The following is a 22,042-nucleotide window of genomic DNA, read 5'->3' as shown; positions in this document are numbered from 1 at the left end:
GCGATAAATTAACAGATATTAGAGTGTACTCAGTTCTGCCTTTCTGTTGCTTTCATTGTTCTTTTAAAATGCAACAAATTGCTTGCTGAATTTAAAACAAATAATCATTTCTAACATTCTTTTATTGAACTAATTGAACATTGAATTGACAATGACTGGCACTACTAAAAAAGAATGACATATACACTTTTAAAGTGCAGTTTTCTACTGATATTTTCTTTCAACTAACAAAAAACAATAAACAATAAAATAACGATATATTGTGCAGCCCTAGTTAATATCCAAAACTTTTATTTGGCTTTGTTGAATTATTATTGTCAATAAACTGATAACGCACAGGCAGGTCTATAACACTGTTAGCTTATTACTGGTGTCATTTACTGGTGTAATATTTTACAGTGAGACAGCACAAAGATGTAAAAAGACTATGATGCATGATAAACAGTGACGATGTGCAAACAGATCTTGTTTACTAAAAGTGGTCAGAAACAAAGTTTTAGATTTTTCATTTGAGCAGTTGATTCCTCCGCCATGTTTCCCTCAACAAAGCCAGCACATGTTTTCCGAACAGCCCCCGGTCTGTGTCTGAGAGCAGGAATGCGCGCTCCCTGCTGGACGGATTAGATTCCCTTTGATTGCAACCAATGAGCGAGCCGTGGACGCGCACAGATCACAGATCCCCGTGGCTGATGTCTCAAAACATCAGCCTCATCTAACAGGTGCTTGGGACGATCTCCATTAGGACATAACAGCCAATCAATGAAAAATAGAAAAAAATACCTGCATGTAGCTTTGATCTGATCCAGAGAATGCATCTTCTGCAGGCTTTTGACTATATACATAAGGGCATTACATTACATGTACATATACAGTTAAAAAATGGTCACAAAAAAACTCGACAAAACGCCAAAAGGCGACAAATGTCGGAAAAAAACGGCAAAAACTTCAGAAAATGCTCAAAAAAGGCGACAAAAACATTAAAAATTGTCCAAAAAATAATCGAAAAAGGCGACAAAAACGTTGAAAAAAGCATAAAAAATCTCATAAAAAGCGACAACAACCTTAAAAAGGAACAAAAACTTCGGAAAAAAATGTAACCCCATTTTACAAGTGTATTTACTCATATCAGTTATTTCTTTGGGTTCAGCATGTCTGATGTGTACAGGTGGTGTGTTCTCCAGAACAAAGGCTGCTGTAAATCTCTGTCATATTACACATTCCCTGTGCGGCTAGAGGACAGCCTCTCTTTGTTAGAGCTCAGGATCCAGTGCCAGAACTCCAAATTATTGTTAATTTTTGAAAGTTTTTTCAAGTTTAAATAGCCATCCACAGATACAGTTCATCCTAAGGATTCACTGTGCCACATGTATGTTTTAAAATTACATCATGATTGATAAAATCATGCCAACAATTATTAGGCTATCTTAACAGCTTAGTATTCTATGCAAAAAAGGTATGTAGAAAGGTTTTAGGCCGCCCTACACGTTATTGTAGGCCCAGTTTAATATGCAACTTCATTTTATATGTATATATGTAGTAGGTGTGTGTGGGGGGGGTCCCTGCTCCATCTCTCTTTCAGTTAAGGGTTCCTTGGCTTGTCCTATAAGGCTTATAGGACCCTCAATAGAATATATTATAAGATACACTAGTGAGTGAGCGTGCCCAATAGCAGGACTCTGCAACTGGATCATCTAAATGGTATACAGTTATCATTAGCGTTATTAATTACACCTTTGCTTTCCCCATGTCAAAATGTCCGCTGTTACAGTAAAGGTTTATAGGCGGGAGTCTGAACCAGGTAGAGAGCAGAGATAGAGGCTGAAGACAGAGAGAATATACTGCCTTGCTAAGTATACGGCGCCCCCTTGTGACAATTAATTGAAAAACATATCAGGTGGGGCGACCTCTAGCTCACCCAATAAGAGCGTGCGCCCAGTGTAGGCTGAGGCCTTTGCAGCGGCCTGGGGTTCGAATCCCAGACATGTGAATTGATCTCATCTCAGATGAATGAGATGGGAGTATAGCCAGTTGTTCCTCATCCCTGTTTGCTCAGCGCTGTTAAATTGTATAGACATGGGGGGGGGCGCCTGGGTAGCTCACCTGGTAGAGCCCGAGCCCATATAGAGGTTTACTCCTCGACGCAGCGGCCGCGGGTTCAGCTCCGACCTGCGGCCTTTTGCTGCGTGTCATCCCCCATCTCTCTCCCACCACACCCACTGTCATTCTGAAATAAAGGGGAAAAAAGCCCCCCCCAAAAAAAAACAACATATCTGGTGTATCAAATGTTAAAAAAGTTGTAAATATCGCGCACATGTCATCACACAGACAGGACACATGATGGAATGAATTTACATAAACTGTATCAAATTTATTCATCTCCATCATCACACCTCAGTATGAATTCTGCTTATAAGAATACGTGCGTATGCATTTATATGTTCTGAATCAAGCGTTTCTTTTGTAATAAAAAATAAATATGATATTTCATTTCAAAAGTCAAACTTTCCCACATTTTTCTTAATAGGAATGTCATATTGTAAATACCATATTAATGTGGTCAAATTACAGCAAAAACACAAAATCCTAAAAGCACTTTTGGTCAAGACAACAAATTTCTGATAACATATACTGATATATTTCTTCTGTTTATTATTCATTAAATCAATTATCATGGTCTATACAATGAATTTGAATAGCTTAAAGACATAAACACCATATAGGACAATGTTGATAGTACAGTACATGGACAGAGGAAGGCATTTCTGTGATGTAACACTTGACAGGTAATGTGTAAAACTTGACATGCCAGTGAAAGAATGGAGGTACCAAAGTTTTGTCACAGCATCAGTCATAACTCTGTTCTGGATTACAGCAGCAAACGGGAAAAACGGGGAACTGTAACATCCTCACACACAGTTGCTGTACTTTTGCACTTGTTCCCGGATGTCATCCCGCACCAAGGTGGCGTTTTGCTTCAGCTCGTCCAGCTCCATGCGTTGCTTCTGCATCCGCTGCTCGTTGCTCTTGAACCTTTTCTCCAGTTCTGCGACCGCAGAGAGTAAGACAGAGGTCAGAATGGGGAACAACGGGGGACTCTCCACAGATCAATGCTTCAATAAAGTATCCACAGGAATCATTAAGTACCAAAAGCATCATAGACTGTAGCATAAGATAAGGTATACTATATAATATATTAGGGGTGGGGGAAAAAAATAGATTCACATATGTATCGTGATGTTTCTTGCAATGATTTTTAAAATCCATTCTTTTCCCTAGAATCATTTTTTTTAACCAGTGATTCACCTAAATATTTTCTGTTCATACGTGATGTGCATTCTTTTTAGAAAACAATTAGTTTTTTTTAGAAATGTCTCATGATATATTGTCTCAAGAAGTGTAGTATTCTAATGACACAAATAAGCTTTTCTGCTATTTGAAGTTGCCTAAGCTTGTCTGTAATGCCTCTGTTTTTTTTTTGTTTTTTTTTATAAAATCATGGCAGATAGTTTGTATGGTCATTCTAATCACTTGAGGATAATATGGGAGAGGGACTCGAACTCAAACATTGAGGAAGAGGCATGGGAAAAGGTGGTTTCAGATGCAGGGTGGCCGGTGAGGGATGTGATTAGCAAATTCACACATTATAAGGTTATTCACAGGTATTATTATACACCAGTCAAGCTTCATAAAATAGGATTAATAAAGGACAATCTGTGTTGGAAGTGTATGAATGTAACAGGCTCCTACCGCCACCTTTTGTGGGATTGCCCCCTGGTCTTTCTGTTTTGGAAACAAATCATCAAAACTATTGCCGATTGGTTAGCCACACCATTGCCAGAGTCTCCCGAGCTGTGTCTACTTGGAGATAGGTCCCTTTTGCCACCATAGATTTCTAAAGCGGAGTCCGCTCTGACACTAGCTGGGTTTATCACTGCAGTACGAATCGTTCTCAGACACTGGAAAAGCCAAGTAAGGCCTAGTTTTACAGACTGGCTTAAGTTAATGACATCACACAGCCTCATATTGCAAGACTGAATGATGGTAGGGGAGGTCTGGTCTCAGTTCCTGCATTTTATTCAATTTGAACTGACTAGTGCCCCATAATTCATATTATTATCAAGCCTAATTCAATCTCACCCCATCTTTCTTTTTTTTTTACTTATTATTTATGTGTGTGTGTGTTTTAATTGTGAATTTTTGTTGTTGTTTTTCTGTCTTTCTTGCCCAGATTGCTGTATAGTGTGTGTTTAGTGCTGTTACATGTCGTTAAATGTGGCGTGTTTCTCACATGGAAAAACAATAAAAACTTTGATTATAAAAAAAGAAAGAAGTGCAGTATTCAACTTTTGTTTTTGTTAAAGAAGGAAAAGAAAATCGCAATACTCAATACTATTGAATGACAATACTTTCTAGAATCCCAATAAATGAAAATCGCAATTGAAATCAAATCAGCACCCATGTAGCGTGAAAGAATCGAATCGGGACAAAAGCATATGGTCCCAGCCCTAAAACATATGTAGAAACTGTATCCACCTGAGTATGCACACACAGAGCGAGGTGCAGATCAGTGGGAGCTTCTTTTTCTGGTTTATCAAAGAACCTGACAGATATCACTATACTCTCACATGATTTACAAAAGGAGGAGGAGGTAAACTGTTTCGTGACACCTGCTAAATTGTAAACAATGGCTGAAGTGTACTGTACGTAGTCCACCTAATGAAAAGACTATCAACGCTGAGAGCAGCTTCGTGTACTCACTCTTGAGTTGATCTATCCCTTTGGTGGCTTTGCTTAAGAGGTCTTCTGCCTCCTTCTTGATGTCCTTAGCCTTCTGGTTGATGCTATCCAGACCTCCAGACTCCCCGCCGAGAGAGTCCACCATCATCTGCAGCTCCTGGTACCGATTCTCCGTGTCGTTGAGGCTCTGGGAGAGACGACACAATAGTGTGAGATGTGATTTTCCTTTATTTGCTGTAAAGAAATCCTGGTAGCGTCCACAACATTTGCTTCCTTTCATACATTTTGTGGGACAAACGTGACATTTTTCAAAATAAAAGCACAACACAACTTCCCCGCCCTCACCTACTCACCTGCTCAAGTGAGGATGCTACTTGTGTGGCGTTGTTAGCCAGTGCTACGGCGTCCTTTGCCATCTGTCTGTTTTGCTCCGTCTTGTTCCTCAGAGCTTCCACCTCCATGGAAAGGTTGTTTAAACGCATCATGACATCCATCTGCTTATCCTCAAGCTGTGTTAGCCTCTCATCCACCTAGAAAAGAATGACACATACAATAGTTAAGAATTAAGGGGGGCCAAATGGAAAGATGTGGGAGAATGTAGTATTTTGATGTTGGAAAGACAAAAAAACAGCCTTTAAAAATAAAGTGCTCTACAGGCAGGTGGTCCACTTGCCTGAAACTCAACAGTGGGAGCAGGGAGAGTATGTGAAACAGGATCAAGTTATCATACACATTGCTAATTTTAACCCCTATTTTCCAACGGGCACGTCCAGGCCGCGTTCTGGCTGCGCCGCGGTTTTGCTTCATCCCATACCACACCGGGAGCATCTCAGAAGCGGAGCGCCTTGCCTGCCAGAGAGGTAGATTTTATTGTCTCTACAAGTACTTGAAAGAACAATTGCGTGTTTCACTCCAAGCACCACTGCCATTGAACTCCATGCCTTCTCTTTTCTGGCGTCGTCCTTATAAAAAGGCTCTGTGGAGTCTATTCTGTTTATCCACCTCCAAGATGAATCTCTGGTAAATTGACAGGATGCTCTCGCTTTTCCACTTTCTGTTTCGAAAGCCCTGTTGCTCGCGTGAAAATAGACCTGGCGCGTATCGTTAGTGGAGATCCGCTTCACGTGTCCCAGAAGGACGCGTAAAGCGGCTCTCCACTAACGATATGCCGCAACGGGGCTGGTGGAATATCGAGCATCGAATTGAATGGTCTCGATTGCTCGCTTGGGTTGCAGCGCCTCTGGAACACAGCACAGAAAACAGAAGTTAGGTGTGCTGTACCTCAACCGTAGCATCCCTTGTGCTGTTCAGGTTGTTGTTGGCCTCCTTCAAGGCTACTCTGGCTTTATCTATGGCCTTCTCAGACACATCCAGTGCCTGCTTGGTATTATTGGCTGTATCCTTCACTCCCTCTGCTCGGCTCCTGCACAATGACACAAGAAATTAGACAGATATGAAAGAGTATTGGCTGTGGCTCAGGTGGTAGAGCGGTCGTCTACCAACCGGAAGATCGGTGGTTAAATTCCTGGCAAGCAGTGGTTTTTGTGGCTCCCTTTTATTTGACATAAAATGTGTTTGGGCAGAAGCAAAACCCTGCTAAGCTTTACTTACTTGGCATCTTTAGCTTTGTCAAGCAGCTCCTTGGCTTTGCTGATGTGCTGTGAGGTTTGGTTGACGATCCCCTCGATGTTGGTGAGGTTGGAAAGGCTGTTCTTTATCTGCATGACCATTTTGTCCAGGGCGGTCCTGTTGACCGGCAGGGTGATCGACAACACCTGCAGAGCCACCTTCTCTATGCTCTCTGGATCTGCTCCCTCCTCTGGGCAGCAAAAGGGAGGAAGGAGAGAAAATAAACGCAGGAACAAAACAACACATTGAATACCAGAAAATACATTTTTGCCACAGCAGAAATGCTGCTGCAGTTGAACTGAAGTTACATTTCTTTTTTTTTAAGATTATTTTTTGGCCTCCATCTTCACAGGACAGCTGAAGACACAAAAGGGGGGGAGAGAGGGGGACTGACACGCAGCAAAGGACCGCAGGTCGCAGTTGAACCCTGGCCCGCCGCACCGAGGAGAAATCCTCTACACATGGGCGCCTGCTCCACCAACTGAGCTATCCAGGAACCCCTAAAGTTACATTTCTAAGCAGACAATTATAGTCAATAAGAAGTCACTGTAATTTAAAGCAAAGGTCACCAGTTACAGCATCAATATACCAGTGAGGAAGTCTCTGATCTTCTTAATGAAATCTTTGAGCTTCTTGTTGTTGTTTTCAAAGTGGTCCTTCTTCTTCTGGGCTTTCTTCAGCGTGTTCATCGCCTGGTTCTTCACATCCTGTGTCAGAGAGGCTATATCCTGGAGCTGGACACAGGAAACCAAGATGTCAACAGAGACACATTATACTTTGTCTCCAGTCATAGCAGATAAGAGGGATATATACGCCATACACTATATTCAATAAAAAGAAATGACCTTTCTGGCCACGCTCTGCAGCTCCTCTTTGGCAGCGTTCAGACCGTCAGTGGCGTTCCTGGCATGATTCAGTGCTGCTACAGACGTGCTCACTGTCCCATTGCATCCATGTCCTCCACATACACGATTGCCCTGGTCGTCGCGGCAACCGGCACCGCCGCATTGGCTGTCTGGGCAACTGCCGTTGACACTGGCATTGCTATGACCACCACATACCTGGAGGGAGCAACAATGCATTACCGTTGACATGAAATGATTCAACTGAATACAAAATAAATAAACATACATTCAGAAACAATTTGAGGCAAATCAAAGATTCCAATCCAAAGTGTCACAGCATTGTTTTCCAATATTCATTCTAGAATATATTATAAAATATAATCAATATTAGAATAGAAGAATATTAATTATCCAATCAAGATTATGTGTCAGCTGCTGAAAGTAACCTAAACCATTAAGTGTATAAAAAATATCTTCTAAAATGTTTTTCCTTGATTCTGCACAATGGAGAAACAAAACAAGAGAAAACAAGAAGGCTCTTTTGTTTTCTAGATTATCCACCTCAAGATGAAAACAGAGGAAAGAAAATGGAAAATCTAAACTTCAATCAGTTTTTTCCATCATCCAGGATAAGCGAAATGACTGATAAGCGAAATGACCGCTGCCTACCTTGTGACTGAGGTGATGGACTTTCTTGTCCAGGTCGTGGGCTTTCTGCTGCAGCTCGTTCAATGATTTGTTCTGAGCAGCCAGAGCGCGGAGGAACTTGTCTTTGCTGGCGTCCAGCAGGTCTTCAGTGACAGCGCGGGTTTCTTTGGACTGCTCCACAGGACTGAGGGGACCGGACACTGAAGCGTTGCATTTCTCCTCAGCCTTCACCGACTCCTGATAATACTTCTTCACTTTCTCAAACTGATCTGCGAGGAGACAGGTGAGGGTATTTATATATGTATGCATGTATCATACCATAATATTAGAATTTCTTTCACAATATTTTGCAGTTGCTGGGTTGAGATTCTCTAAATATGAATGCATCTTTATAAACTTTTCTTCTTTTTCTTGGAGGTTTTGTATCACATGTATTGTAGATGTTTGCTTATGCTGTGTTTACACAGACTGTATTGTAGAGCTGTGCTCAAAATATCGATACGGCAATATATACTCCTTTGCTGATATACGTATCAATGTGGATGCTACTGTATCAATACAGCAGCAAATGCTGGGATGGCAGTTTTGAAAAAGACACATCACCCATGGTAGAGCACAATAAAGCCAATAGGTGGCAGCCAAGGCCAATCCACGTTACACAAAACAAAAATCCTTTAAAGCATTAAAAAATGTAAGACTATTTTATTTGGATTTAATAACTCAGGGATTGGAAACTAAATATTTTATTTGACTTTTAAGATCTCTACGGGCCTCAATTTTCAGTTGGGCTGGGCAATATAAATAAACAACAACAACATCAACAAACATATGTTATGGATATTACGATATCCAATATGATAAGTGTTGTCTTTTTCTTGTTTTAAAGGCTACATTACAGTAAAGTGATGTCATTTTCTGAACGTACCAGACTGTTCTAGCTTTTCTGTTATTTTTTTTTTTTCTCACTTAGTCATTATATCCACGTTATTGATGATTATTTATCAAAAATCTCATTGTGTAAATATTTTGTGAAAGCACCAAAAGTCAACCCTTACAACATCGACATCGATGTATTTGGTCAAAAACATTGTGATATTTGATTTTCTCCAAATCGCTCAGCCCTATTTTAAGCGTTTTGAGTTGTGCGATCCCTGAACAGCTGTTATAGTAAATTCTGTGTAGGACATGGTCATTATTCAAAATCAACATGTATCTTGATATGTTTTTAAAGCCTCACTGACTTGACTGAGTTTGCTACCTGCAAATCCAGAGGCGAGGTAGTCATCTAGCAGGCGCTGTTTCTGAACAACAGTGGCGTTGATGTCCCTCAGCTCTCTCTCTAGGAGACTCAATGTGCGTTTCAGTGCCTCTTCTTCTTCTGCTGTTGTATTTAGCTCCCGGGTGACGCCCATCAGACGCCCGTCGGTCAGGGCGATCTCAGCCCTGGAACACATAGAAGCAGGATATTTGATATAATCTCCAGGCACTTGGTGGCAGCTGACAAATCATCCTAACCAACCTCGATGAACATCCACACATTATGTGGCATCATTACCTGAGGTCATCAATGCTCTGTCCAATCAGGTGGTGGATCCTGTCGCTGTCCTCCGTACTGATCAGATCCTGCACTTCTCTCAGCTTCCTCTCCAGCTCTTTGATGCGTGTGTCCCCGACTCCCGATGTGACCCCGCTCTCCAGGATCTTCTGTGCGGCGTACTGGATGTGTTCCAGGTCCCTTTTGATCTGGCACACCGCATCGTCCCACAGATGGAAGCACGGGTGACACCGGACACACTTGGGGAAGTCGCCGGTGAAGCCGCGAGCGCATTCGTCACAGCGCTTCCCCGCTGCTCCCTCCCTGCACTCACACGCCCCCGTTGATCGGTCGCACTGGGCCATCTCTGAGCCCAGCGGATGGCACTTACACTCTGAATGGGAGGAGGGGAGTGAAGAAAGACGGGAAATTAGCAGGTCCAAAGACTGTAAGATAGAATCTAGTCATGTCTCAAAGAAGCAGGTAGAAAGGGTTTTACAATGCAACAGATTTATCAAAAATGGGGCTGCCTGCAGCCGATATTGACGACGAGGTGTGGTACGGGAACGAGTCTTGTCATACATCTATGAACGGGAGTTGATGGCTAGCAGAAACAAAGGATGGAGAAAGAAAAATGTCTTTTGAATGGCAAGTTTAGTTTCAAAGCCCTTCCAGATGGTTCTCTCTACAATAATAAAGCTATTTGCATGTACTGAGTTACCACCGGAGTAGTCAGTCTCAAAAACCACTTGAGCATTAAAAACTTGAAAAGTATCCCTTTTAAAGTACATTTAGAAGAGATAAAATAAAATGTTGATTAATTTGCGATTAATCGCGAGTTAACTAGGACACTCATGAAAATGTTTATCGATTGACAGCCCTAAATCCTTAGGTTTTATTACATTATTAATGGAAAAGGCCAAGGCCAAGGACTGAAGCTGCTGCTGCTGCTGAGTCACATTGGACTGATTGTGTGAGGCGAAAGCGGCCGGATAAATTCACAAAGGGAAGCAAACATGTCCCCTTTTAATATGAAGAAACAGGGAGTGGACTTTGGTGTGATTGGGCGTGATGCAGTGGTAGACTGTTTTACAGCTTCACTAAATGTTTCTGCATAATTTATACTGTAAACAGAGAAGTCACTCACGAGTGTTACAAAAATGTGCCCCATAAAGTACAGTTTACCATAAGGTAATAATAAGGTAATAAGGTAAAATCACAAGGTGAGTTACCTTGACACTGCAGCCGTGGGTCTCCCCAGTGGAACTGCTCACACTCAGTGCACTGTTTACCTCCAAAGCCTGGACGACACTGGCACTGGCCTGTGAACTGTAGAAGACAGAGAGAGAGAGAGACAGACACAAATATCTAATGAGTAGGAATACAAAATTTGTTTTTCTTTCGAGTTCACTTTTACATTATCCATTCTCAGGCTTTTGGAGACTCTCGTGCTTCCTCACCATGTTGCAGTGAGTTCCAAGTGCGTGTTGTGGGTCGCAGCTACAGTGCTCACAGCCTCGGTCCTGACCGTAGTTCCAGTGGTTAGGAGCACACTGGTCACAGTTATGGCCGGCCACGTTCTGCCTGCAAGGGCAGGCTCCAGTCTGCCGGTCACAGTGACACCGTCCATCGCTGCAAGCAGACTGGACGGTGCCAGCAGTCACACAGGTACAAACTGAGAAGAGGAACATATGCACAGACAGAGAGAAGACAGTAAGGTTCTACTCTGTGTATACAGTATATGTTCCACAAGACATACATGTACTGTTTTTACATACAGTACAAATAATTAAATATCATTTTTATCTTTAAACTTCAAAGCTGAGGAACAAGTTGGTGGTACATCACTCACTTACATTTGAGTAGCTCGTATCCTAGGCAACTTACAGGGAATTTAATAATACCATGCGCTTCAAAAATTACAAGAAACCAAAGTTGCAGGCAAGATAATACAATTTTAGCTAAAACTAAAAACAACAGTCTTCAGATGTACTTCTGCCATCACCACTTACGTCTGCAGTCGTGGGCCAAAGCATTGCCATAGTAACCGTGTTGACAGTGGCCACAGGACGGACCGTCAGTGTGGTACAGACACTTGAGGCATTGGCCAGTCCTGGGGTCACACGAGCCAGGGTCCTTGGTGTCGATGTTGCCGTTGCACTTGCACGGGAGGCACTGCCCACCGGTTTGCTCTGGGTTGCCATGGTAACCAGGGGCACACTGGTCACAGCGGAGCCCTAGGGGAGAAAAGGGACAACATGGCATTACTAAAGTAGAGGGTCAGGTATTAAATAGTTCATTGTAGAATCAGCCACATTTCCATGATCTTGTATCAATCAGACAAGTAAAGTTGACCTATACACCCAATCACGTTTGTTTACAAGGACATCCAGGTAGAAAACTCCCGTACATACATACAATTTTAGATAAAAGAAATTTTGAATGTACTTTAAGATTCTTTTTTTAAAGAATTCTTTTTATAGGACATTAAAGGGGAGAGAGAGAGGGGGGGGGGGGGGACGTGCAGCAAAGGGCCGTAGGTCGGAGCTGCAGTGAGATAGCTTACCAGTGTAGCCTTGCCTGCAGTTACAGATGATCTGGTTAGAGGTGTGGTCAGCGTAACAGGAGTGCGCATTAAAGTGATCTGAGCCGGGGTTTCCAGGGCAGGGGCAGGGCCGACAGTGCTCCCCTGAACCAAGCACCGGGTTTCCAAAGAACCCATCCACACAACTGGGAGGAATGAGGGAGACATTTACCATCAGTCTGATAACCAGGGATGGAGTTAGGTAAAGTCTGACACAGAGTGATCCTTACCGTTCGCAGAGGTGTCCGGCTGTGTAGTCCCTGCAGTCTCTACACTCCCCGGTGCGGGGGTCACAGATGTCTGCGTGGCCGTTACACTGACAGGGGCTGCAGCTGGGGAAGCCCCACTGGCCTGGTTGGCAGTCTGAGCACTGACGCCCAGTGGCTCCCTGCCTGCACTGGCACTGGCCTGTAACCGGGTCACACTGGTGGCTCAATGAACCCTCTGAGTGGCAGTCACACGCTGGATGGGAGGAGGTATTTTAAGAGTTATTCACTGTTCTTCTATTGGATCAGAAACAACTAGTATAATGAAGTAGTTTAGTGACTCTTTTCTTCTTGGAAAGGGGCATGTGTTCAAGGTTTTTTCAACGTGATTATCACATTAGCACAAAGAACAATATATTTGTGTCTATTTCATTAGAGACAAACACCACGGCTCTAACGTTGGGCTCAATGATTTGTGTAAATAATTTTCCTCTAAGTTGAGACCAATACAAATGTGATTGGATGACCTCGAGAAAATCACTTTTTCAAAGTTCTGCTTTCACATATTGTATTGGTATCTAATTTGGCAGCATCAGTTTGACTTAGAGCGAAACTCAAATATTTGACCTGAAAAATGCTGTCAATGTTGTGACTATGTTACTAATGCTAATGCTATACCAATGTTGTATTTTCACTGTAGACCAAACCAATTTGATCTTTTGGCCTAAAATGAAATGGAGTACTTTGACTTATCTTTGGGTGAAATGGAATATAATTTTTTTTTTTTTAAAGACAGGGGTGCATCTACCGGGAAATGTTGCCACAGTATCAGGGACTGAAAAGATGTATATACTCTATGTCTTATGCTCTCTACCACAGAAAACAAAAGGCTCTACATATAAAATTAACGTTTGCTTATAAAAAGGACCTGGTTACTTGGTTTATAGCAGGATGACAATGAGAATGAGAAACATTATGTCAACAAAAACCAAAGAAGTAACCTTGTTAACAGACAAGCACAGATCACATCTGTAGGTTTGCCGATGATACAGTATAATTATCCAGCCATTACAGGGCTTAAAACAAGTTTGCTGGTCACACAGGCTACAATTTTTTTGATCATTTTCATTTAGCTTCGGTTTGACCCTGTGGGAACAGATGGGGTTGGGTAAGGGTGTTATCGTGTGACAGACTTTACTGATCATAGAACAGACTCACCAATGCAGCCATTTGCTCCAAAGCCGTAGGTTCCTGGGGTACACTGGTCACAGCGTCGACCCATCACGTTGGGTTTACATTGACACTCACCTCCCACCTTATGACACTCACCACTGAGGGAGCCCTGAGGGTCACACTGACAGGCTGGATACAACATATACAGATGAAAAGGCAAGACAGAAAATATCGGCCAGTTATTCATATTTAAAAAGCAACCAAGGATTCAAACTGTCAATGGGTTTGTTTTTCGAACCCACATCCTCTAAATCTGTGCTTGTTTTGTGTGCTCCTGTATCTACTTACACAGAGCACCATCGTGAATGATGGATGAAATACTACAGATGAGTTTGGAGCACATCTCAGCCAGGGCGGGCATAGGTGTCATCATGAAGGAATCCAGACACACGTAGCGAATCATCTCCTCCCGCCGCTGCTCTGCCTCTGGCTCGTTACCTTGGAAACCAGGAAGCTCAGTGTATTTGGGGATCAGGACCAGCTTTAGGGGAAACACACAAAGGTTAAAAAAAGGATTGTACTGTACGTAAATATGCTGGGATTATGAGCCAGGGAAGCAGCATAGCCAACTTTCCTATTGCAGAGAAGACAGTACTAAAATAGGTCTCACAGAGATATAACAACTCAAAGACACGATGTGTTTTCAAGTTTTTTTTGACAGGACATGATCATGACTAAAAGGACAGATAAATACTGCACTACCAAAATCTGTTTAATGTTTAAAGAAACTTTGTCTTTAAAGGTGCCTTTTATTTTTCGTACTTAAAAGCTGATCCCAAGCCCAGCTAAATGTAACATTTGCATTTGTGTTTTCCCACCACTAGGGGGAAACCTCGTGGTACATGAAGCCCTAAGCAACATGCACAGGTGGTCACCTTTTTCTAAAGAAAAGTAAAAGTCCTGCATTAAAAATGTTACTTAGGTAAAAGTATGCATCATCATGAAAATGTACTTAAAGTATTAAAAGTAAAATGACTCAATGCAGAGAAATAGCCTATGTGTTATACTATTATATATAATTTGATTATTATTACTCATAATGTAAAAGCAGGATTGTACTGTTGTAGTTGGTTGAGGTGGAGCTGATTTTGAACTATTTTTTTTTTTTAAAGATTATTTTTTGGGCTTTTTCTGCCTTTAATGGACAGGACAATGAGAAAGGGGGAAGACATGCAAGAAATCTTTCTAAATGATGAAAAATAAACTAACATTTCAAATATTAGAAGGAAAAACAGCAAATCTTCACATTTGTGAAGCTGGAACCTTAAATGTCTTTACATGAAAATGACTTCAACGATTACCAAAATAGTTGCCAATTAATTTTAACTAATCGATTAATCAACTTATCATATCAGCTGCACTTACTGTACATACTGTTGCGTAGTTTAACGGATAGCAAAACATCATTTTTCATAAGCTCTTTGTATGTTTTGAATGAAAAAATCGTAATTTGTAAAGTAACTGGTAACTAAAGTCAAATAATTGTAGTGAAGTAAAAAAATACAATATTTCCCTTTGTAAATGTATAGGAGCAGAAGTAGAAAATGGCATGAAATGAAAAGACTCAAGTAAAGTACCTCACATTTGTATTTAAGTACAGCACTAATAAATGTACTTAATTACATTCCACCACTGCTGCACCATTCAAACAGACATAGAGGTAGATAATGAGGGTGTGGGGGGGGGCTGATAGTCTTGGCTCACCGAGTCAATAAGAATGAAAGCAGTGAGATGTCTGTGTGTGACCCCGTGGCGCTGGAACCTGATTGAAACCACGTAACGATTACTGGGCTCGAAACAGAATGGCCTGGGCATCTGGATGTATCTGGAAAAATATAACATACAAAAACACTTAAATACATAAGTCAAAGACGAAGATTTTCATGGAGCTTATAAAGTGACAAGCACTAGATCTTGTGCACTTGTGTGGGGCCGGGACGTGGTGGCAGCTGGCTAAGCAAGGTAATCCACATATCCCTCCCCAAGATCCTCAATGTTGGGCATTTTATAGAAAGAAAAAGCAAAAAATCCAGCCTTAAGGAAAATACGTTTTTTCTTTGTTATTTGCTATGATTATAAGTTAGATGGACAAAGATTGTGTTTATTGATTTCTATAAAACTTTCACAAACAAGAAATGGAAAAAAAGTTCCACAAACACAAGAACTGGACTGATGCCAAGCCTTTTAGCATTTTTGCCAAGAACGTATGACTGTACTTATGACTGTAATATTGTAAACATTGTAAAAAAAAATTTTATTTTTTTTTTTATATTTCAGTTCAAGGTCCAATGTGTAGGAATTTCTCCCATGTAGCGTTGAGATCATATATCGCAATCAACTCTCTCGCACCACGCAGTTCAAAGTACGTATTACAGCTACGGTGGCCTTCACGCTTCAAAAAGCCGGTCTCTTGAGCTTTTCAATATCCTTTTTCTTTTTCTGGGCGAAGAAGACTCCTGTTCCTGAAATTTGGATTTTGAATACGTGTGGTCCTCCATGTTTCCTTCTTCAAACTTACCGGGCCCGGGAAGCGGAGATACCCATTAGCAGCATTAGCAGCACCTGTGAGTTTATCGTGTGACAGCGAAAACGCAAAAGGCGGAGCAGTATGTCCTGTATGTCCCTTACCGGCTAACATATTTCAAGATGGCGCATGAATATGGAGCGTTTACCCCAGTTCATGCGAATGCAAATGTAAAATTTCAAGCCGAAAGGAATACTTGGAATTGATGGTGGTGGTAAATATTCATGAAAAAGGACAAGTTTGTGAACGGGCAACACAGGTTCTGATAATGAACAACTAAACACGTTACACACTGGAACTTTAAAGGAAGTTGAATTCCAACTGAACAGAAATAGTACATTTCAACTCAGTAATTGTTGACTATGATGTTTTGGTGGTAGGTTATTTCCTACTTCCATATCTGATTTGTTTGTCTATTTCCAAAGGAACCACTGTTCACCAGAGGCAACTAGATCAACCCTCTACCTGTGTGGGGCTTCCACCCCTGTGTCAGTGTTTTGGGCTCATTTTGCTAATTGGTTTTGGCTGATGGACCAACCACAGAAGAGAACGGAAGGCAAGCTACGGTCTGCTGAGACAGCCAGATCCGGGCAGGGTCTGACCTCTTAGTTCCAGATGAGTTCAGACTCTGAAAGGCTTTTCAGCAGATTGAAACTTAACAGTCTTACAGTTAGGCTCTCCCTGTTTTTGATGCTTTATCCTACTTTTTGTTTCCTTAATTTCAATAATATCAAGAATATTTAACACTTAATCCAGTCTGATCTGCAGTAATCTGTCTGATGTGTTGACTTTGCAACAGTGCAATACGCTTTTCATATCATAAGATCAAACTGAGGTAAGCCCTGTAATGATTTAATGATTTAATGATCTTCCTGTTCAAGAAGATATTTTAGTCTATTAACAAGCCTTTGAAAAACGGAGCGTGAGAACATGGACAAGTAATTTGACTCAGATTCAAAATGACTACCGTTTGTCAATGTGTTCAGAAAGGCAGATGAAAAAAGCTTTGCTTTGAAATCTCTCATTCATATTAATGGCACACTATTATCTTAATTATCTTTGATCCTTTATAAATAGGGGGTAAAATAAAGTGATAACAGATTCAATGAACCTGCACCAGATGTATGAGGATGGATATACAACCTCTGTGCCAGACTGTACCGTTCTCTGCTGCCCGTCTTCAACAGTTTTTTTCCCACTCTAAACTTCAGTAAACAAAGCTGCTACTTTCCTTTCATATCACTGTAGGGGATTCTTACACAGGCTTTATAGCATGTTTGCCTTCCTATCAGTAAATCAATATTAAAAACCACCGCAGGGTACAGTGAAATAAGAATACAAATACAGGCTTGACTTATACAGAGCATACTGTACAAGCCAGGGCAGGTTTAAATGACAACAATGTAATGATGCAATTCTTCCTGAGCAATAAAAAAATACAAACCCTATCAACACCTGGGATACTTTAACAAAGCCTTTAGTGACTTGAACAAACATGCTGGCAACAATGGCCCTCTCCCTCTCACACACACTTAAATGTATACAAGTTTTCGTACCTGTTGCGGTGCGGCAGAGTCACTGTATAGAGCTGTTCAGTTGGTAGGAGGTTTCCACACCGGAGACTGGACGGCAGCACTACAGATGTTATACTAACTATAGCCTCCCAGTCCTCTGTGGACTACACACACACACACACACACACACACACACACACACACACACACACACACACACACACACAGGCTTAGTTCAAAAGCGCCTCAATAAGAGTTTTACATCAATCTGGTATGTCACGGTCCACACACATACCTCAGGTTCGTAGCGGATCATTATGTCGTACTCCATGGCATAGGGTATGTTGTCGATAGTGAACACCAGGCCGGCACCATCTTTGACACGCGCAAAACCAGGTCCTGTCCACGTCACCATGTGGCTGGTAGTGTGCTCTCTATGAACGGGCCTCACATCCGGCTGAGAGAGAGAGAGAGAGACAGATTACCAAAGAATAATTTTCTTACTTAACTACACCTCTCCTTTAAACAGTACTATACAGTATATTATACTTTATGTTTTCCCCTCACTGACCAGACGTTCTACTTTCTTCAGAATGACAGGTGTGTGCTCTGTATTATAGGTCTGTGAAAGTCTAATAGAGATGTGCAAAATAAAATCGATTCACATTCGAATCGCGATTCAAAATTGATTCATATTTTTAAATTATTTTTTATTTTAATTGTATGTTTACTGCAATCACATGGGAAAAGTAACTACATTTACATACTGTGAATCGTTTTTTTTGAATCGAGAATCATTTTTGAATCGAAAATCGATTGCGAATCAAATCTTGAGCCTGAAAATCGACATCGAATCGAATCGTGACATTTTCTGAATCGTGCACACCTAGAGTCTAATAAAGCAGTTTTTGGTTCTTAATCTTTACTTGGTCTCATTTTCGGTAGTCTTGATTACAACACTGGACTCAAAATATCCCAAAACTCCTACTGTACATACTCACCTCTCTTTCTTAGCTTGAGTAGTTTGAAATGATTTCATTCACTTGACAGCCAAGCATTTACAGCAATTAGGCAAAGTACTCTAAAATTGCCAAGTGGTGCATACAGCACATGAGCACACAAACCTTTAAAAATATAAGCTTCAGAAATTCTATACCGTTGATGTGAATACATAAGCTATTCATTTATTAATTGCTAAAACACTAAACCCCATTCTCTGAACCAAATGCTCACTGGCCTAAACCCATTTGTCGAATCAATCACTGTTGTTGCAAAACTCTAAACACATTCTCACTTGTGTTGCAAAATGGTTAAGACTGGCAGCAAAACTTAAACACAACTACAGTTGTCATCGTTTTTGCGGTATAACAATATTTTTCAGTGTACTGTCATGTGCTTTTTTATTGCGTTTTCTTTGTTCTTTGGCCTTTTGCAGTTGGACTACTGTATTGTTCTACAAGTGCCTAATTTACAGACATTCAATATTGTATTACTTTTCATTGCAAAATGTGTATCTATATAAGGGTTGCACGATATTGACAAAATGTGATATTGCGATATCGATTATGAATATTGCAATATTTATATTAATTTCGATAGTTTTAAACATATGTAAAATTACAAAAGTTACGGGAAAACGCATCAAAATAGATTCATAACAAATACAACACAAGGTTTATGGGTTAGGGTTATATTGGACTGGTCCAACATGAATAAATAAATAAGGACCATGTCTACAGAACAGGACATGTTTTACTGGTGATACAGCATAAAATATATAAATAAAGAGAACAGGACACAACTTTTCTTTCTCTTCTCTGATTTGTTCCGTTTTGTTGTCTATCTATTTCTTCACTTACACTGTCACTCTGTTGATATATGTACACACGTCACGTGGTACGCTCCATAGGGTTTGTCACTAGTGGCCCCGTGCGCTGACGTGTGCTAACATGTGCAAGTGACACGGTAACTGGCCAATGAAATGATGATCATTCTAGCGTTTCAAGCGAGCTCTAAATCAAACACAACTAAGCCACACAGCTAACGGACGGGACGCAGCGCTCCACAAAATAAACAAAATATTGCATACTTATTGCGACACTTTCGATATATTGAAATAAAGATATTGAGTCGATATATCTTGCTCCCCTAATCTATATGAAATAAACTTTGTTTTTCTGTAACTACATGCCCTGTGATGTGCAATCGAGAAAAACTGTATTACAGTAACATCATGCTAATAACCCTTCAATTGTTCTGTATCTTGTCAAACCATAAATGAAACTAGTGAGTAAATCAAAGCAAGTATCCTACTGTTTGTTGAAGCTGGCGGATACGTCTCAGCGCTGCCCGATGTTGCTGCGAGTTGGTGATGCGACGGTGACGCCGATGCCTCCTCAGCTGGTTGCTGAGGTGCTGAACACAGTCGGTCTCTGCCTGAGGACGAACTTTGCCCTGAGAGGAGACAGGAGGCAGGAGGCAAGAGACAGGACAGAACAGGACAGAAGGAGAGGAGAGGAGAGGAGAGGAGAGGAGAGGAGGAGGAGAGGAGAGGAGAGGAGGAGGAGGAGAGGAGAGGAGAGGAGAGGAGAGGAGAGGAGGAGAGGAGAGGAGGAGGAGAGGAGAGGAGAGGAGGAGGAGAGGAGGAGGAGAGGAGAGGAGAGGAGGAGAGGAGAGGAGAGGAGAGGAGGAGGAGAGGAGAGGAGGAGAATAGAGGAGAGTTCATGAGGGTTTGTGTCGATCATACATAATGTAGAACATTTTACAGCAGCACTTCTTGCAACATCCAGGGACTCATCCTGCCAAGCTTTCTCGTTCCAAAAGTGAAAATGACAAGACAGAGCCCAAAGAGCCATGCTGTGCTGAAATTGCCGGAGCGTGACAGAGAGAAACAAAGAATGTGAGGCACTGTGTTCTTCCGTGTGTGTGTGTGTGTGTGTGTGTGTGTGTGTGTGTGCGTGTTGTACGTGTTAGTAAGTGTGTGTGCCGCTTGGCAATAATTAGTTGTGACAGGTTGGTATCTGCCACTGTCGGGTGTTTTTTATGGCTCACTTCAGCTGCGGAGTTTGAATTCTGTACAGAAATGCAGGACTTTGACTGTATCCTGCATTGCCTGTACCTCTTTTTTGACCTTTAGCATGTACCATGTACACTCAATTTCCATCCAGCGTCAGTTAAACAAGCAACACATCCCCTAAAGACAGCAGCCTCATATGTCAAATATGACACTTCTCCTCTTGCTCAGTTTCTTGCACCTTTTCTCATAACATTCTGAAGTCAGTACTTGCCTTTTTTTACACATTCCTGTTGTTGTGATGTTGTAAGTGTGGACTGTCTGAGCTTGCCCAAAGGGCTGAATGGGGAAGTGAAGGGGGCAGATGATGAAAGAGACAGTAAAGAATGTGAGAAAGCAGGTAGAGATGTTAGAGGATAGCGACAGTGATGCAGACTGATGAGATGAGTGTGTGACAGCAGGAACAGGCGTGTCTCTTTGTTTGTTTGTTACAGGTTGGATGAGGGGAGCTTAAAGAGAATATTATTAGATATCAGTGTTGTGTTTTGAATAAATATCAGTTTACTGGTTAAACAGGAGAAAAAACTTTTTAAGGATTTTGCACTAGCTGACTATGCAAACTGTTACAATAAAATGTTGTACAATATAATTTAAAATAATCAAAGGTTAATATTGCAAAGGGACTTGGAGGAGGACGTATTATCTCTAAAGGCCTTAACACACCAGCGGCGGGTTTTTTTGTGCTATTAATTTGCGCGTCAATATGTTTTTTTGCGAACAGTTGTTTTTGTCACATACTTTCACACGGGCCATGAACAGCACGCGGCAATAATGGAACGTAATCCTTTTTCAACAACAACACTGAGGCACTTAGTCCAAACCCAGAGCCGAACAAGACGACAAACTTTACTCCTTTCAACCTTGACAAAGGCAGCACATACCAGAGCCACTCTTTTGTTCTTACCTTTCATAATAATAAAAGTCCTAGACTGTCCATTTGTTTACCTGACGGTATGAATATTCCCAGTTGAGCATTATGCCTTTTCTTGTCATTCATTCGTAACGCTCTCAGAGTGATACGTCTCCTCTAGTAAAAAGCTAAATTTAGTAGCTGCAGCTATTATATTGTGTCGGATACATATTTAATCAACATTAAGGTAAGTACTGTATCAGACTGGACTCCAATGTTAAAGGTGCAGTAAGTGATTCTGCACAAGACTGTTGATATTGTAACTCATGCTACGTTTACACGTGGCCGGCTATTTTCATAAACGGACATTTCAACCTCTCCGCTTTCAAAAAATAACATCGTGCGCAGCTGTCAGTTTTCAGAAACGTGTTCGTTCACACGTACCCGTGTATGTATGCTGTCAATGCTGTCAAGAGCATGCCAAACCTGTAGGTGGCAGTGTAACGAGAAGCTCAAGCCCACATTAGCCAATCAGAATCCCGAAAATAGCAACAACAGCAACGAATCACTTCCTCTCTCTTCTCTTCCTCACTTCCTCGGCTGCCTAAACCTCCGTTTATCTCAGTTTACATGCAAACGTGCAAACAAAGTTTTCCAAAATCTCC

The 22,042-nt window shown here is 41.4% G+C and overlaps 1 protein-coding gene across 2 annotated transcripts in view; it reads right to left on the bottom strand.

Moving 5' to 3' along the window:
* Positions 1 to 2,831: 2,831 nt before the first annotated feature.
* lamb2l (laminin, beta 2-like) overlaps positions 2,832 to 22,042 on the bottom strand; it is a 68,429-nt gene continuing 49,218 nt past the window's right edge. For both annotated transcript variants that reach the window (XM_078254297.1, XM_078254299.1), the window contains exons 15-35: positions 19,768 to 19,908; positions 17,750 to 17,911; positions 17,497 to 17,618; positions 15,121 to 15,241; positions 13,705 to 13,897; positions 13,402 to 13,545; positions 12,208 to 12,439; positions 11,960 to 12,123; positions 11,406 to 11,630; positions 10,854 to 11,068; positions 10,626 to 10,722; positions 9,415 to 9,787; positions 9,118 to 9,302; positions 7,881 to 8,128; positions 7,212 to 7,427; positions 6,956 to 7,100; positions 6,349 to 6,556; positions 6,019 to 6,160; positions 5,091 to 5,267; positions 4,759 to 4,924; positions 2,832 to 3,043 (exon numbers count right to left, since the gene is read on the bottom strand). In XM_078254297.1, the coding sequence (XP_078110423.1) occupies positions 2,907 to 3,043; positions 4,759 to 4,924; positions 5,091 to 5,267; positions 6,019 to 6,160; positions 6,349 to 6,556; positions 6,956 to 7,100; positions 7,212 to 7,427; positions 7,881 to 8,128; positions 9,118 to 9,302; positions 9,415 to 9,787; positions 10,626 to 10,722; positions 10,854 to 11,068; positions 11,406 to 11,630; positions 11,960 to 12,123; positions 12,208 to 12,439; positions 13,402 to 13,545; positions 13,705 to 13,897; positions 15,121 to 15,241; positions 17,497 to 17,618; positions 17,750 to 17,911; positions 19,768 to 19,908 (3,813 nt within the window). In that variant the 3' untranslated portion in view covers positions 2,832 to 2,906. The remainder of the gene's footprint in view (positions 3,044 to 4,758; positions 4,925 to 5,090; positions 5,268 to 6,018; positions 6,161 to 6,348; positions 6,557 to 6,955; positions 7,101 to 7,211; positions 7,428 to 7,880; positions 8,129 to 9,117; positions 9,303 to 9,414; positions 9,788 to 10,625; positions 10,723 to 10,853; positions 11,069 to 11,405; positions 11,631 to 11,959; positions 12,124 to 12,207; positions 12,440 to 13,401; positions 13,546 to 13,704; positions 13,898 to 15,120; positions 15,242 to 17,496; positions 17,619 to 17,749; positions 17,912 to 19,767; positions 19,909 to 22,042) is intronic.

Source organism: Sander vitreus, chromosome 7, assembly GCF_031162955.1.
Source record: "Sander vitreus isolate 19-12246 chromosome 7, sanVit1, whole genome shotgun sequence".
Classification (NCBI taxonomy): domain Eukaryota; kingdom Metazoa; phylum Chordata; class Actinopteri; order Perciformes; family Percidae; genus Sander; species Sander vitreus.
The sequence above is the reverse complement of the archived record's forward strand: the minus strand, read 5'-3'. Positions and strand labels throughout refer to the sequence as shown.